Source organism: Sylvia atricapilla, chromosome Z, assembly GCF_009819655.1.
Source record: "Sylvia atricapilla isolate bSylAtr1 chromosome Z, bSylAtr1.pri, whole genome shotgun sequence".
Lineage (NCBI taxonomy): Eukaryota > Metazoa > Chordata > Aves > Passeriformes > Sylviidae > Sylvia > Sylvia atricapilla.
In genome coordinates this window covers 35723880-35740504 of record NC_089174.1, presented here as the reverse complement: position 1 = coordinate 35740504, position 16625 = coordinate 35723880, and the positions used below count along the sequence as shown (strand labels likewise).

At 43.6% G+C, this 16625-nt stretch overlaps 1 protein-coding gene across 6 annotated transcripts in view; it reads right to left on the bottom strand.

The window, feature by feature from the left end:
- The window catches only part of NTRK2 (neurotrophic receptor tyrosine kinase 2), a 191274-nt gene extending 180568 nt beyond the window's left edge, over nucleotides 1-10706 (bottom strand). For 2 of the 6 annotated variants that reach the window (XM_066340036.1, XM_066340037.1), the window contains exon 1: nucleotides 10456-10700. In XM_066340036.1, the coding sequence (XP_066196133.1) occupies nucleotides 10456-10664 (209 nt within the window). In that variant the 5' untranslated portion in view covers nucleotides 10665-10700. Of the gene's footprint in view, nucleotides 1-10455 lie in introns of all 6 variants that reach the window. The other 4 variants (XM_066340039.1, XM_066340034.1, XM_066340035.1 and 1 more) reach the window with 4 other exon arrangements.
- Nucleotides 10707-16625: the final 5919 nt, after the last annotated feature.

The window sequence follows — 16625 nt, the reverse complement described above, 5'->3', positions numbered from 1 at the left end:
TTCTTCATCTACTTTTACAGCTTTTGTCCCTGCCACTCCTTATGAGTAGAGTAGTACTTCTCTCATCTTCCAGCCTGTTTCTGCTGATAGTTCTCATGACTGCACCCCAGTACCAGACACATCTTTCAGCATTCCTCCATCCTACACCTCTGCAGCAGTGCCTCTGGCCCAAGACACAGGTAGTGATAATGAAGTGTTCACCTGCAAATATAAGATGGATGGGTACTTTGATGATATATCTAAGTGTTGGGACTCTCACCTCCTAAAATTTCATTTTAGACATTCATTATGAAGAGCAACACTGCTACAAGTTAAACTGTTGATTAAAACTCATGAGAGCATGTAGAAGTGCTCTAAAACAGGCAAAAACTCGGCATGTAACCAAACCATTCAACAGAAGGAACAACTGCCCTATCTCAATGCAGTCAGGAATGCCACGAAGAGCTGGAAGAAATGTTCAGAGTAGGAAAGGAAGAGTCTTTCTTTCACCCACACAAACCTGTAAGGCAAGCAGTATCTATTCCTGCACCTGTGCTACCTTTACATCCCCTAAATGACATAGGTTTCAGGCACCAAGATAGTCATAGCACACAAAGATGATCCCAGATTTGCAGTGATATCTACAGCAGAAGTAGTATCCAGCATTCATATTTTCTGCTTAGGTGCCTTGATGTCACATGGATTTGTGCCAATTCAAAATGTTTGTAATGTTGCAATTTTCTATATTTATAAATAGTGGCAAAAGCATCACCAGCCAATCAAGGGAGGAGATTGTTCCACTTTATTCTGCACTGGCTGCACCTTGAATATTGTGTGAAGTTTTGGGCATCACAGTACAAGAACAATATTAAATTATTAGAGACCATCCAGAGGACAGCAACAAAGATGGTGAAAAGTCTTTAGGGGAAGCCATATGAGGAGCAGCTCAGGTCACTTGGCCTGTTCAGCCCAGAGGAGACTGAGTACAGACCTCATTGCAGTTACAATTTCCTCATGAGGGGAAGAGGAAGGGCAGGCACTGATCTCTCCTCTCTGTTGACCAGTGGCAGGATCTGAGAGAATGGTCTGAAGCTGTGTCAGGGGAGGTTCAGATTGGATATTAGAAAAAGGCTTTTCCCCCTGAGGGTGTTTGTGGGAACTGGAAGAGGCTCCCCAGTGAAATGGACACTTACCTGTTTTTCTCATTTTTGCTGTAATTGGACACTCAGTGAAGCAGGAGCAGAACCCAGTCTCACTATTTGTCTCACTACACAAATAAGCATCACAGCTTCTTAGCCAAACAGACTGTCCTGCTCTCTGACCCAAAAGCACATTTGAATATTCTACGCCAAGGAAGGCAACTCAGACAGGAAGAACCAAGGCAAGCCCACATCTGTACACCATACAGCAGTTAAGGACCAGCAGTTAAGATGCTGACATACAAGACTTAGGTTCAGACCCATGCTCTGCTTCTAGCAGAGCCACTCTTCCCATGCATGCTGAAATGGCTCCCCTAGGACCACAAAATCAGTTTACTTCACAGTATGACCCTGCTTGCTAAAAGGAAGGTCCTTCACTGCAGTGAACTAAGTCCCCAGTGTTTTCTTAATAGTCAGTGGAGATGGAAGGGGATGACTGCATGGGGTAATTTGCAGTGGGAACCTAATTTAGCCTCCTGAATCACTTTCTAGAAGAAGCATGTTCTCCAATGTGGAGAGTAGCCAGTTGAATTAAGCGTCTTTGCTACACAGTTAGTAGGGAGTTGCCAGATTTTAAATGCCAAAGCTTGAGACAGTCCCAGACATGATTAGGGCCAGCGCACGACACCCAGAGCACATGCTGCAGAAAGGTCTCCCAAGCCCATGCCCAGTAAGTCTGACATGACCAGTATGTGCACATGATTTATCCACATATGCTTGCCGTGCCATCTGGCATTCAGAAAACCAGACGTTTCTTGCAAAAGAAAGGGAAGTCACACCCTATGCACTCTTCACATGCATCTTATTGTACAATGTGGGGTAGCCATGCTCCACAACATACCTGCTGAACACAGCCTTACTTAGTTTTATAGACATGGTTAGGAAATTAAAAAGGTAAAACTAATTTTGTTTACATCCAAAACTGGAAGATTTCTTTTGGCTCACCTGTCAAAACAAGAGGAAAAATAGATAACTTTCCCAGCCTCAACTGGGAAATATTTGTCCAACAGCTCTGTGGGCAGATTCTTCCATAAGGAGCCCAGAAATGTTGCCATTTCACTGTTGTCTGTTTCAGCAATGGATTACATAACTTTGATTAATGCCTCGCCTTTCTTTTATTCTACATCAGACAAACTGTATACAATGAACTGTATACAATGAACAAACTGTATACGATATGGATTTCATATCCTCTATGAATCCATAGCAGGAGCTGCTACTTTTTTTGCATGAGGAGGTTCATTCCAAAGCAACATCTAAAACGTTGTAAAAGGCTCCTTCCTGAAATACACAATCTTAGCTTCCACTTACTTCAACATATTTAGTATTCATACAGAATGAAAACACAAAAGGCAAAAAAACCTGCAAGTCAAAAACGTATCAAGTAATCGAGCAACAAACCCCATCTCTTCCAAACTTAAAAATGGCAGGAAAATACCTGAATCAAGGATCCTTTCATCCTTCATATATGCACTTTAAACTATGCTGGTGAAACACTAACTCCATTGATTTTTGTCACTGACTTTGCATAGGCCAGAACCCTAGCCTCAGCTTCCCCGTGAAAAAAAAAGCCTCTAACTACCTTAAAAGATCAGGACTAATTTGCTTTAGCAAAGTAAAGTTCAAGTTACACCATGCAAAGATTACAATCTCTCAAAGTGCCTCTGAAAATACCTTGGACACCATTGGCCTGCTTCCTTCCATTTTACCTTACTTCTGAAGAAAAAAAAAAAATCTCATTACTTCAGGCTTCATCTAGGAAAAAAAAGAATATTAACGTGATCTCCAAGAATTTATCCTAACAATGAAAACAACACAGAAACATATATGGCTGAATTGGTATTAAAAATTTTTAAGTTTCAGCTATAACCTCTGTCAGTGATCAACACTGAATGCAGGTAATTTTCTTACAAGAAAGTAAGAAAAAATAAATTCAGAATTTCCATGGTGTGGCTCCTTTCCAGTCCATAATGTGATCATGAGATGATTGTGGAGTTCAGCACCTTGCATGGGGAAAGCAGGGCAGCAAATGAGATTGAAATCTAGGATTTCAGGAGAGATAACTTTAGCCTCTTCAAGGATCTTGGAAGAATGCCATGGGAAGAGGCCCTGCAGAGAAGAGGGGTCCAAGAGAGCTGGTCAATAAGCATTCAAGCATGACCTCCTCCAGGCTCAAGACCAGTGCATGCTGATGAGTAAGAAATGGAAAAAAAAGGCAAGACAGCTGCATGGATGAGCAAAAAACTCCTGTCAAAAGTGAAGTACAAGCAGGAGATACACAAGAAGTGAAAGCAGGAACAGGACACCTGGAGCAAATAAAAAGATGCGGTCCTGATGGGATGCATTCACAAGTGCTGAGGGAGCTGGCAGACACCACAGCTGGGCTGCCTGCAGTTGTCTTGGAACAGTGATGGTGATCAGGAGAGGTGTCTTAGGACTGGAAGAAAGTAAATGTCACCCCAGTCTTCAAAATAGGCAAGAAGGAGGACTTAGAGAACTACTGGCCAGCCAGCCCCACTCTGATCCCTGGAAAGATGATGGAGTGCCTCATTCTGGAGGCTATCTTTATCCACATGGATGCCAAGAAGGTGATCAAAATTAGTCAGCATGGATTCGGCAAAGAGGAATCATAGTTGACCAACCTGACTGTTTTCCATGATGGGACAGCTACCTGGATGGATGAGGAGAAAGCAGTGGCTATTTTCTCCTTTGATTTCAGCAAGGCTTTGGATCCTGTCTCACATGATATCCTCATCAGCAAGTTTAAGAAGCACAACTAAACAAGTGGACAGTGAGCTGGATTGAGAGCTGGCTGAATGGCAGATCCCAAATCACTGCACAAGGTCCAGATGGAGGCTAATCACAAGTGGTGTTCCCAAGGGTCAATACTGGGCCCAGTGGCATTTAATTTGCTCAGCAGTGACTGAGATAAAGAAACAGAGGCCTCCTCAGCAGGTCACTGATAACACAAGGCTGGGAGTAGTGGCCAATACCCAGAGCGCAGCCTTGAAAGGATGGAGAGATGGGCAGGGAAGAACTGCCTGAAATACAAGGGCAAAAACAGGGTCCTGCATTCCACTGTGGAGGAATAAGCCCAGGCACCAGCACAGGCTGAGGCTGCTCTTCTGGAAAGCAGCTCTGAGGAGAAGGACCTGGAGGTCCTGGTGGGCAACAAGCTGTCCATGAGCTAGCAGTGTGTCCTGGTGGCCAAAAAGGCCAATGGTGCCCTGGGGTGCATCAGGAAGAGCACTGCCAGCAGGACAAGGGGGGGTAATCCTGTCCTTCTACTCAGCCCTGGTGAGGCACATCTCGAGTGCTGTGTCCAGTTCTGGGCTCCTCAGGACAAGTGCACCATGGACATCTTGGGAGAGAACAGCAGAGAGCTATGAAGATGATTAAGGGACTGGAGCATCTCCTATACATAGAAAGGTGGAGGAAGCTGGGCCCGTTCAGCCTTGAGAAGAGATCACTCAGAGGTGATCTTGATGTGCAGAAGTATTTGAAAGAACAATGTCAACAGGACAGAACCAGGCTCTCCTTGGTGCTGCTGAGCAACGGGACAAAGGCTATGGGCAGAAACTGATGCAGGCAAAGTTCCACCTGAACATGAAGAAGAACTTGTTTATTGTGCAGGTGACCAAGCACTAGAATAGAGCCCTTGGAGAGATTGTAGAGTCTCCCTCACTGGGGATAGTCAAGAAACATCTGGATACAACGCTGTGCCACGTGCTCTAGTAGACCCTTCTTGATCAGGGAGGTTGGACCAAATGATCCTACCAGTGGCCCCTTTCAACCTTACCCATTCTGTGATCCTGCGATTCAGGATAATCACACTATAATAATACATTTAATAGTAGCTATGTAAAAACATAGAATCACCATTTGAGAATTTCAGGACAGGCAGTAGTTTTTTTTGCCTTTTGCAATTTCTGAAAATAGATGTTCACAATCAACCAGGAATTAAGATGCATCCCAATTATATATGATGATATATAATTTAACAGCAGTGATGTACTACATACATCTGGATGAAGAGATCTTCACAAACATAACAGCATCCTGTATAAAAGCATATTCACAACCCAAGCAGTAGAAGGTTTCAAACCCCTATGGATTTATCGCTCCATCTGAAATGCATGTAAATTAGTGAATTTATACAATCTGCCTTGCTTTTTAAAGGACAGCTTTTAAAGAGCAGTTTTTCAGAGGTAACAAGCTAAATTTATATCTGACATCAACAACACATGGAAGCAGTTTTAGAGTTCTTTGCTCCATTACCTGCTACATTTCTCCTGCTCACGCAAGGGTATCTGTATGACCACCTTAAAGGCCATTAAACATTTGTATAGTGACAAATTACAAACATGGGAGAAAGACAACTGCAATCCAAAAAAACCCCAAAAAATTAGCACCCGCCCAAAAAAAAAACCCAAACCAAACCAAAACAAACCTCAACAACAACAACAACAACAGAGAGAGAGATGGGGGATCCCTCTTTACTTCAAAATGAAAACCAAAATGGAGAAATCAAGCCCACGTTCAGTTACATAAAATTTTTTGCTCTACAGTGATTAAGGATCCAGAATATTGCTAAGCTACTTTCTCTGTAACACTTGTCAGCATAAAAATAATGGAGAAAAAATAGAACCTGAGAAATCTGGAAAATGCCATCCTAAAGATATCACAGGCTGCATTGCCAAGCCCTTTTTTTCTCATTAGTATGGAAAAAAATGGAAGTTTCTTGAAAAAATGTGTTCAAGATCACATCTTTCATTTCAGTATATACACCCCAAACCCCTCTCAAAACTCGAGTGAACAAAGATCCTGAGGGCGGGACAGTGTTCCTGCCACCCTGCCCAACACTGACTGCCTCCTGAAGGATGACGCTCTCTCCCAGCCTCAAGAGCTATTTTTTCTCTGCCTGATTGAGACAGTCTCAGTGGAAACCCTCAGGTGCCCCATCAGTCCTCACAAACCAGAAGGGCAACATCTAGAACAAGACACAAAAAAGGCTCCCTGGGAGCAAAAAAAAAGAACATATACAAAATTCAACGTTTTGTGATTCTGGAGTATTTTTAGAGCCTAGGAATTACAAAATGGATTTTCACAGTGCTTACTTTTAACTCACCTTAACCAATTACCCAGATCTTTAAAGGAAGTTGTTGTTGTTGTTGTTTTTTAAAAGGACAGATTCCCAAAGGAAGCTATTCCATCATCACTGTCCAAAACGCCTTTAATAATTTGTAGCCTGGTGCCTCATGCCATTTTATTATACAATTCCAAGTCACCAGAAATAACTTCTCAATCCAGCCAAGTCATGCAATGATGCACAGCAAGAAGTTGCTTTGAGGAGGAAGGGGCTAGAGGCTGGGGAGCCTTGTAGACAGTTTTATATTACATTAAACCTACAACAGTTTCAAAATCTAGAATAAAAAAGACTCAAAATACCAACAGCTCTGATCTTCAATGAATTTAAACATGCCCCTTTTTTTAGCACACCCTCACATGACTTGTTAAATAATTTACTCTATAAATTACTTATCCTATCTTACTTATTAACAATTCTAGAGTGCTTTATATAACTGCATTAGAAATTTATTTTGTGGTTTTGAAATGTACGCAATACACAATCATCTCTAACTTAATAGGCTAGAGCTTGAAAGTCACCTACTATTTCATTGGCAAGCAGGTCTTCCTGAAATACACCAATTAATTTCAAACCTCATTCACCTAATAATCATAAGTAAACATAGTAATGACTTGATAGCAGAACTGTGAAGCTAGGCCAGGAACATATTGCAAGACGTCACTTTTAAATCAAAGTCTTTGAAGAGTCATGTACACTGAGATACAACAGCAATACATTTTCTTTAGTAAGAGAATATTACACTGGTCCTTTTACAAGAAGTTCTGACCACTCTAAAAATTTCTCTATTACTATCCTATTAATATTTTCACATGAGTGATCTTGGCAAGGCCAACTTATTTGCCACAGTGCAATGGATTACAATGCATTTACAATGCATGGACTTCACAAAACTGATAAAGTCATTTTGCTTTTGTCACTCTTGGTCCTTGGCTTTTAATGTATCAATGACTGATACCATTTATCCTAATGCAGGATCTCACTCTGGAGCTCAACTTATCTCAAATAATACCAAAGTGACCAAACAACTATTACAAGTACAGTCTGTTATGATAAGCACCAGTGCTTGCTCTCCAGATAAAGACCAGCCCACACCATCATGTTAACCAACTGGGCAAATATAAAATATGTTTTATTTACTGTAGTAGAAAACTATGCAAAAACAGCCAGGAAGGGAAAGAGTGAGAGAGATGACTAAGAAAGCACCAGGCATAAATACTCTTCTGCCCTCCCACATCAAGTTTCAGCAGCTGGCCTTCATAGGGCTGATGCAGAAGTACCCTCTCTACAGATTTGAGCTAGATCTGAGCAGGAATCAAGAAATCGCTGGACTGGGACAAGACTGCTTATAAACTCTAAAGAACAATCCACCTGTGAACAAAACCAGAGGTGAAGCACCTGAGTGTTAAGTGGTAGAGGCTGCCAGATACATGATACCTCATCTCTGTTTTTCCTGCTGCACTATCCCATCCTTTTCTGTCTCTTAAAGCCAAGTGGAAAATCCTGGCTGCCCACTCACATCCGGCCTGCTCAGTGCCATCCACCTGGCCCACAGCCAATCTCTGCACCACCGTGGGCTTCACATACACACCCTGACCATGCAGTTATCCCATCGCTCCCAGTGCCTGTGGCTGGGGTAAGGGACTGAACTCAAGACCCATGTCCCAGTGGCTGCGAATGTTTTGCCTAGGACTGGAGGATCCGCTTCTGTCAAGACCAGGACATGGCCAACAAGAGAAGGACTGATTTCAGTAGATACTCAGGAAATACAGGCAAATAAATTCTTCAAATTAATTGTCTTATACTTTTCACATATTATTTATACCAAGAGTAATTCCACCAGAGACCAATGGAATGTATCTGCAGAGCACATAAAAGAACAAGGCCTGAAGCCACACAAGTGAAATGTAATACTCCAGTCTCTTAAACCTGTTTCTTTAGCTAGAATTAGGGAAGATCTGTGGTGTTAAAAACAGTTTGACAATCTGTATCTACTTTACTAGAACTGATTCTGTACGTACTTAGTGTTTACTGAGCTCACACAATGAAATAACCTGACAGCTACTGCAGTTCAATTTTTTAAATTAGTCTATAAACTAATTAAAGGGTCCCTGTGTTTTATGTTAAAAGCATGCATGAAAAGACCATCTTAAATACGTGCAACAGCATCTCCTGAGAAATCCATGACTCAAAATTATTTTTAGATCACCAAACACAACAATGTGCAATGTCACAGAATGATACAGTAAAAACCAAAAAGAACTGTAAAGACAATGACGCTCAAAAAACCCAGAAAAATTAATGCCAAAGGTATCAGTGCAAAATGACTAGACATGTTTTAAGTTGATAATGGAATAAAACATATTTACAATATGTGTTTTCTGTTCTGGCCTTTCAAACCAGAAATTAAATTCTAGAGGAAAATTGCTCTGTTACTTCTAAACAGAATGCACTGGATAAAAAAGCTTCTACAGCCTATAAAAATGATCACAGATGCATAGCTCAAAGGATTATTTTTTTCTATTTAATCAATCTTACAAAATATTACACAAACATCTGAATCAGTAACAGTTATAACCCAGAAAGACCATTTCTTTAGCACAGGTCCTAAAAAAATCTCAGAAAGGTAGGCCATACACGAGTAGTAGAAATGAATGCCTCCAGCTTTTCCCCCAAGCACATGCAGGAAAATGCAGCAAATTGACTTCAACAAACTGCAGGAATGTAGCCCAAAGGCTAGAATTTAATCTAAACTCACACTGTATTTCAGAGTACTTTTTAATTTCTTCTAAAAGACACTGAAAAACAGTAGCAGGATGGAGAATACAAATAGTGAGAAATCTGTATAGATTTGGGGCAAATATGGTGTTATCTTTTACACTAAATGCTACAGAAAGCAATTCAAAAACAGGGATAGGGAAATATGAACAAAACAGCTTGAGAAGGTTTTTTTCTAAAATATATCATCTGCACATCTAGTATCCAAAATTTTTAGCTCTGCAAGTGGGTTTCTTAGGCAATGAAATGCCATGGTGCTCTGAGCTGTGAAACGATGCAGGATTTACCATGAAAAGCTACAGAACTCCCTCACCAAATATGTCTTTGAGGCCAGTGAGGATGGAAGCACCACATGGGAATGAGAGGAAAAAAAACTTTTTTATTAGGGTTCTCTAATTCCCTCCCAATTTATTAGCACAAGCAGCACTATGTTCATTCCTCTGCAGGCTTTGTATTTTTTCCTTCCACCCACCTCCGCTGAGAAGGTCAAAGCAGGTTCGCATTCCTATGGTTAGGGCATGAAAGGCAGTTTGCTGTCACTTTCTGCCGCATCTCTTCCTTTAGGTTTTTTTGGGGTAGAGGTTTTTTTTGTTGGTTTGGTGGTTTGGGTTTTTTTTTTGGGGGGGGGGGGGGGGAGGGGGTTTGGGCTGTGGGTTTTTGGTGGGTTTGGTTTTTGGTTTTGTTTGTTTTTTGGGTTTGTTTGTTTGTTGTTTTTTTTTGGTTGCGGTTTTTTTGGGGGGGAGGGAAGGGGCGGGGGGGGTTGGTTGGTTTCTTTCTTTGTTTGTGGTTTTTGGGGGTTTTTTTGTGTGTGTGGGGGGGGGTGTTGTTTGTTTTTTCGGTACGAAAATAAAACGGGAGATATGTGGGGCGAAGGGGAAGCCACCCACCAAAACTCTCGGTTCGCAGCGATAAACCGAAGGAACGAAATTTTTTAAAAGAGAAAAAAATAGAAAAAACCCCTCCGGTTTCATACCTGCTGCCGCCGCAGAGGTGCGGGCTGAGCGGTGCGCAACCCCCGGCAGCAGCTGGGGCAAGGGCCGGAGGCGAAGCCCCAGCCCCGTCCCGCTCCCCGGCTGCCCCGTGGTCCCGCTGCAGCCGGCGCCGACCCCCGCCCCGGTCCCCGCGACCTGCATCGCGAACAATCAGGATTCATCATCTAAACGGGCTGGCAGCGGCAGCTCTGCTAAGCCGCGTCCAAATAAAATCACACGGGCTTTTTAGGCTTCAAGCCACGGCATCTGTCCGCGGAGCAAGAGCCTCTAGGCGTGGGTCAGTTTCCCGCCGCCCCCGCCCGCAGCTGCCCTCGGCTGCTCCGGCCCGTCGCCCCCGCGCCCGGCCCCGGGCCGTACTCACATCTCGGTAACATTGTCGCCCTCGGTGCTGCTCTGCGGCACGGGGAAGGAGGCGATGCCCGGCGACGATCCCGTGCACCAGATCCGCCAGGAGCTGCACCCGCAGGACGCGGGGCAGCCCAGCGCACCCGGCCAGCAGCCCAGCACCAGGCAGCACAAGCCCCACAGCCGCGCCAGGCCGGGCCCCGGCTTCCGCCGCCAGGACACCATGCTCACTCCAGCACTGCCCCGACGGCCTCCTCCTGCTCCCGCCGCCGCCGCCGGGGCGCACGGCCGGAGGGTGCGCAGCCTTCCGCGCCGCAGGCGGGCACCCCGCGGCCGGGGCTCACATGGGCGCGCCGCAGCCGCAGCCACGGACGCCCCGCGGCGCTGACAGCCGCGAGCGCTGCGCGGGGCGGCGGGGGCCGGAGCTGGGCGCCGCAGCCGACAGGGGCGAGCGGGGCCTCCGGCGTGGCGCCGCACCTGCCCCTGGCCCCGCGGGCGGACAGCGGCACCGCCTGCCCCCGCGGCTGCTGCCGATGATGCTGCAAAACGCGCGGGGCGGCGGGGGCAGGTGGCGGAGGCTGCGCTCCGCTCTGCGGGGGCTCGTGCGGCCGCTGCCCGCCGGGGGACGGCGAGCGGGAGGCGAGGGAGGCGCAGCGAGCGGCGGCGGCGGGGCTCAGAGCTCCGCGCTCGCCCCTTTACGCACCGTCTCCTCCTCCCTCCAGCTGATAATAAAGCAGCTCCGGCTCATGCTCCAGCCCAAGACGGGGAGCTGCCGGCAAAGTGACGTGGGGCTGACGCAGAGAGGGGCAGAAACTCCACAAAATGAGCCTGAAATAAAAAACGGAAAAAAAAAATACAAGGGAGGGAGGAGGGGGGAGCGGGGGAAAGGGAGGGTGGCGAAGAGCAGATGCCAATAGGCAGCTCGCACTTGAGCTTTCAGCCTCGCGCGTACATGTACATGCACACACACACGCTCATAACAAGTGTACACGCACCCCGCGGAATGGGCAGCACGCCGCCGCCTGTGCGGGCTGTGTGCCCCGCGGGGCGGACGGAGGCACCGCGCCGAGAGGCACCTGGCACGACCGCCAGCGCGGGAGCTCGCCATCGGGTGATAAACGGGGATGGTGCGAGAACCCCGGGAGGAGAAGGATGAGCGACCCTAAAACGCCTTGTTTTCCCCTTGACAGCTCCGCGGTCAGGGCTGCTTTTCCTTTTTTCTTCCCCCACCCCCGGCTGCGGGTTTCCGCAGCCCTGCCGGCGCACCGGATCCCGCCGCAGTGCCCCGCGCTGAGCGCTCCGCAGGCGCCACCCCGCGTCCCGCCGCCGCCGTGCACCGCGGCCCGGCCTCCACACCGAGCCCCGGCGCCGGGCGGGACACGGCGCACGAAGATATCGTTTCCGTACATAGAGGCTGAGGCAAGTCTGAATGACGTACGTGTGTCACCTATTCGCAGGTGCAAAGAGTAGCTGATCTGGGACGCTCATCCCTTGCCGTTTTTGAGATTCTGTTCTTCTGTGCTGGCACATCACAGATAGTCCATCTGTGATGACAGGTTCTTCACTTACCACCTTACCATTAAATATGAAGATGTTGATGGTCCTTTCTTACTTAATTGCCCAAGCTGAGTATTTTAAAATTACTCAATCAGGGCAAATTAAAGAAAAAAATGTTACAGAATTCTTGTTGCAAAGGTACAGAATGAACAGTTAACGGTGTTAGATGGTGCTCAGGAATCAATTTGTCATGACACTAACTGAAAACACACTCCATTCTATTTGCATATGCTCAGGCTATCGGGAAACTCGACATCTTACCAGGTGGCTTTGTAGGCCTGGCATGAGCTGATTTTGCTTTAGAAGAATATCCTAAGAAAGTCATTGCCATACCTAGCTGAAACACACTATACACAAATAATATACCTCCCCATAAAGCAACAAATGCAGATTGTACAAAAATACATCATCAAAAGCATTGTCGGTCATGATATTTTTAAACCAAAGTTGTTAAAGTTTAAGTAAATTTGTTGTGTAGACACTCAGAATATACTGCCTCTCTATGAAGTTCAGCATTTTGTCCTTTCTAAATAAAACATAAGATGAAGAGAGTCCAAATGAATAACAAAGCAAATAATACTGCATAAAAACATGGGAGGACCTTTTGTCTACACCTAATACAATTTTAGAAAGGCACTAATAAATTTAAAGTAAGGTATTTCTCTAAACAAAATACTTACGGAAGAATAGCAAGTAAGATTAAAATGTCATGCAGCAATTTTCTAGGGGCAAAAGTTGGTGATTTTTAAAGGATTTAGAGGAAAGAGAGATAAAAAAATAATAGCATAAAGGGCAATATTATTCAGATTAGACAGGAGTCTTAATGCAGGATAGAAGTAAAATCTTGAAACCTGTAAGTTTTTGCAACACTTGCATTACTGTTCTCCAGCCAAGTCTGCTTGCAGCTTTGGAAAATATGCTTTATTGGCCCTCTCTCTCCTGGAGGAACACAAAGACATCATTCCTTTAGAGCAATGAGTACCCATTTTAACTGTCCTAATGATTTTGTGAAAACAAGCTCACAATTGTCTAATCATATATAGGCACATACTGAACACCGTTCTTTCACAGACATCTCTGTTTTCTGTGAATCTGTGAAACGGAGGAGTTGTCAAAGAAGTTTTAGATAAAGTTAGTTTTAGATAAGTTTTAGTTGGATCAAATTTGCTAATTAGATAATTCAATAGTGTTGAAAGACTAAAGTTCTGTAGGCCAGATCATACATTCATAGGTCTGCCAGTCAATGTTAAATAAAGCTAGAGGCAACACTTGGAAAAGGGTACTATCACCTGTTGTGGTGAACATCAGTTTACATTTGCTGCCATTCAGAAGATTTCTCATAGGAGTGTTGGTGAACTGTGCAGTAATCTTGCCTTAGAAGGCTTTAGACACATAGAGTTCTGCATGACTATGACAAAAATTGCCAGGTGTGAAAATGAGGTAAAATTACCAAATATTGGTAAAAATCGATTTTACCCCTAAAATAGTGTTTTACCAAAATTGACTGAGGGAAGAAACAAAATGTCGTATTTTCAGGCCATCAAAGTTGTCAGTAGGAAAGCTATGGAATGCTCCGTCAAAAATACCATTGGTGACTTAGTGGGGGAAACAGGAACTCCTTCTACAGGCATAGCTCCTGCTTTGAGTCTTTAAATTCTAGAGCTACTAAAGGGTAGCTGTACAAAGAAATTCTGTGGTAAATCATGACTTCATTTCTACATAGGTAAGTTTTATTTCTATGTTTTCTGTGCAATTTTTTTCTCATAGATTCAAGAAAGTTGAAAAGAACTTAAAATACTCAAATACTTCCTACTAATCAGTACTTAAGGAACAGCCACAATATGAATCAGTATTTAAGGAACTGTTAGAAGCCACAACTAAACCATTAGAGACAAGTTGCTTTCTTGTAAGCTACAAGAGCAAACATCATCCCAAAAGTGGTAAAACTATAGCAATGATCTGAAAATATTACAAAGCTACAAAGTGTGATCAGAGGGCTAGAAAATATGAATTGAGTCAAGATTGAAAGAACTCACTTTCTTCAGTTCATGAAAGTCTGATAGGAAGTTCAGTAACACCTCTGAAATATGTGACAAGGACAGGAAATATTTCTTTCCATGTCTATAGGATAGGAAAAGGATAATACACTTGATTTACAACAAGGCAGATTCATGTTTGACATTATGAAAACTTTTGAAAAGGACAGTTAAGCACAGCAAATAGATCACTTCAGAGAACACTCAAATCTTGAGTAATAGAGCTTTCTCAGAGCTGGTGAGGTAAACCTCTTCTGAGCTGGTAAAGTGATTTGCCTTAGTAGGCGAAAGCAAATCAATGACTTCCCAGAAATTCTTCCTTTGCAATATTTATTTCTTTGCCCGTTTTTATTTTACTGACATAAAAGTTATAGGAGTTCAAGTTATGGGAGTTCAAGTTATAGGAGAATATTCATCTGAATATAATACAAGGAAAACCTGAAGATGCAGAAAAACTCAGTGTTTGCTTGAAATCGCTGTTCTAAAGTTGAGTGTTTGATTACTTCAAAAGTTTTTAAACTTTAACTGATACACCATACATAAAGAATGTGTCACAGCATAGGAATTATAGTAAATATCTGTAAAAATTGAAATGTATTTCTGGAAAAGAGGTAGGAGCTGAAAATTCAAAGACTCCTTGTGAGAGTACTGTTACTTAAGTGGAGAAAAAAGAAAATATACCACAGAGTCTGGGCACAGGTAAAGGCCACATGATTTGTGTGTGTGCTATTGTATCCTGTCTCATCCAAAGGAGTGTGTAGAGAAAGACCACCCTTACCAAAACTGTGCAGAAATAAACTGCTTAAATTTTGCTTTCAGTTTGGAAATTTTCAGCTCTTACAAGAGGGAGAGGTTGGACAGTTCATGGAACCTCATGATCTTATCAGAAACATTTTGTTTTCCAGTGAAATATCCCAATTCCCATGAAACTTTTCACATGAAGGCATTCTTGCATTCAAGCTAGAATTGTGGTCAGAGACATACATCTGTACCGCAACTCAGAGCAAGCGTGTGAACTCAAGTCAACAGCATCTTCTGGGCTGACAACTACACTGAGGTGTTCCTGCTTCTCTTGTAGGACATACCACACCTTTTCCCTTAATGACAAAATTTGGCTACCATACAACACTCTTCTGCATTTTCTCCAAACACAAGGCACTCTCCAGGTGTTTTAGCCTACATTTTATTCTTTCCCCTGTTTCACCTATTTGCAGATTTATCTAGCTGCAGATTTTTCCAGCTGTAGACTTATCCTGGCTGATTTTGCATTCCTTATAATGGAAACCTTACCACTTTGAAGCGCTGCTCAGCCTTCATTTGTTTTAAAGTGAAGCTTAATCCTGCCACCTTGTGCTCAATAAAATTAGCACATCTCTTTATTTTGGGAAGGAGAGGAAAAAGAGGAAAGGGGAAGGAAAAGTTTATTAACGACCATGTTTTTATTAAACAAGGAATTAACTGAGAACCCGAGGATTTAATTGGTTGGGTTCAGTTCAATATTGCCTGAGCTGTCTACCTGAGTTCTTCTCAAAGGGACAGTCTCCTAGAGACACTGTTCACACCATGGACAGCCAATTTCCCCACACATTTTTGAAGCTGTGGTCTCCCCCATGACCTGATGCAGAAAAGACACTTATCCAGCCTCTCATCCCATAACCTCTGTCTGTTTGATGGCTCAAGGTATTAATCGCAGGGTTTTGGTTGCACTTGGTCACATTTGCTATGAGACTAGCACTACTTCCTTTTCATCAATAAGAAATCATGTCACAGACTGGAGGGAAATACCCTTCTCATTTATCAAAAAGTAAGAGTATTTTTTGAGGGGGTGGTAAAAGCAATGTTTGTAAAGACCAATGGATATCCCTTTTCTCAAGTCAGCATTCTTTTTTTCTGTCTGACAGGATTCCGCAAGTACCTTTCTGGTAATGTGTGAATGAAAACATAATCCTAAAGGTGGTATAACTGGAACAGACTTGGAAAAGTATCTTCCTCCACCACATGCTTAATTGTACTTCCCCTCCTCCTCATCCTGCTTTCTCCTGTTTCCCCCCCCTCTCCCCATTTTGCCACTGTGAGTTCCTATCTCAGCATCAGTCTATCTTACCCACCACTCTTGTGAGTCTCTGTGTAGCCAGACAAACAGAGCAGCTTGTTGATTCTGCAGCTAGCCACTTACCACTTTCTGGATGCCTGGCAGCAAACATAAATGGTGTGCTTATCTGTAAGACTTGAGCAACAGACATCCCAAAGCAACTGATGAACACTAATGTTCTATTTTGCTGGGTTATTTCCAAACAGTGTTTTTTCAGGTTAAGTTTGTATCAATTGCACAGATTTTCTCAATTCATACAAGTAATTTCTTCTTCAGATAACTCAGCTGACTCTCTATATGTCTGTTTGCACATACATATTTTGTTGTGTAAGTCATGCTTGTCTTTCTGATTACAAGGATTCAAACAGTGGAAAATGGCAACATAATAAAAATCTGACAGCCAGTTGCCAGTTTTCTCCCCATTTAAAAACTGTACAAACTGTAAGGAATTTTTTTGCCATGTTAAGCCAATGATATCCAGAATCTTCCTTTAGAGTAGTC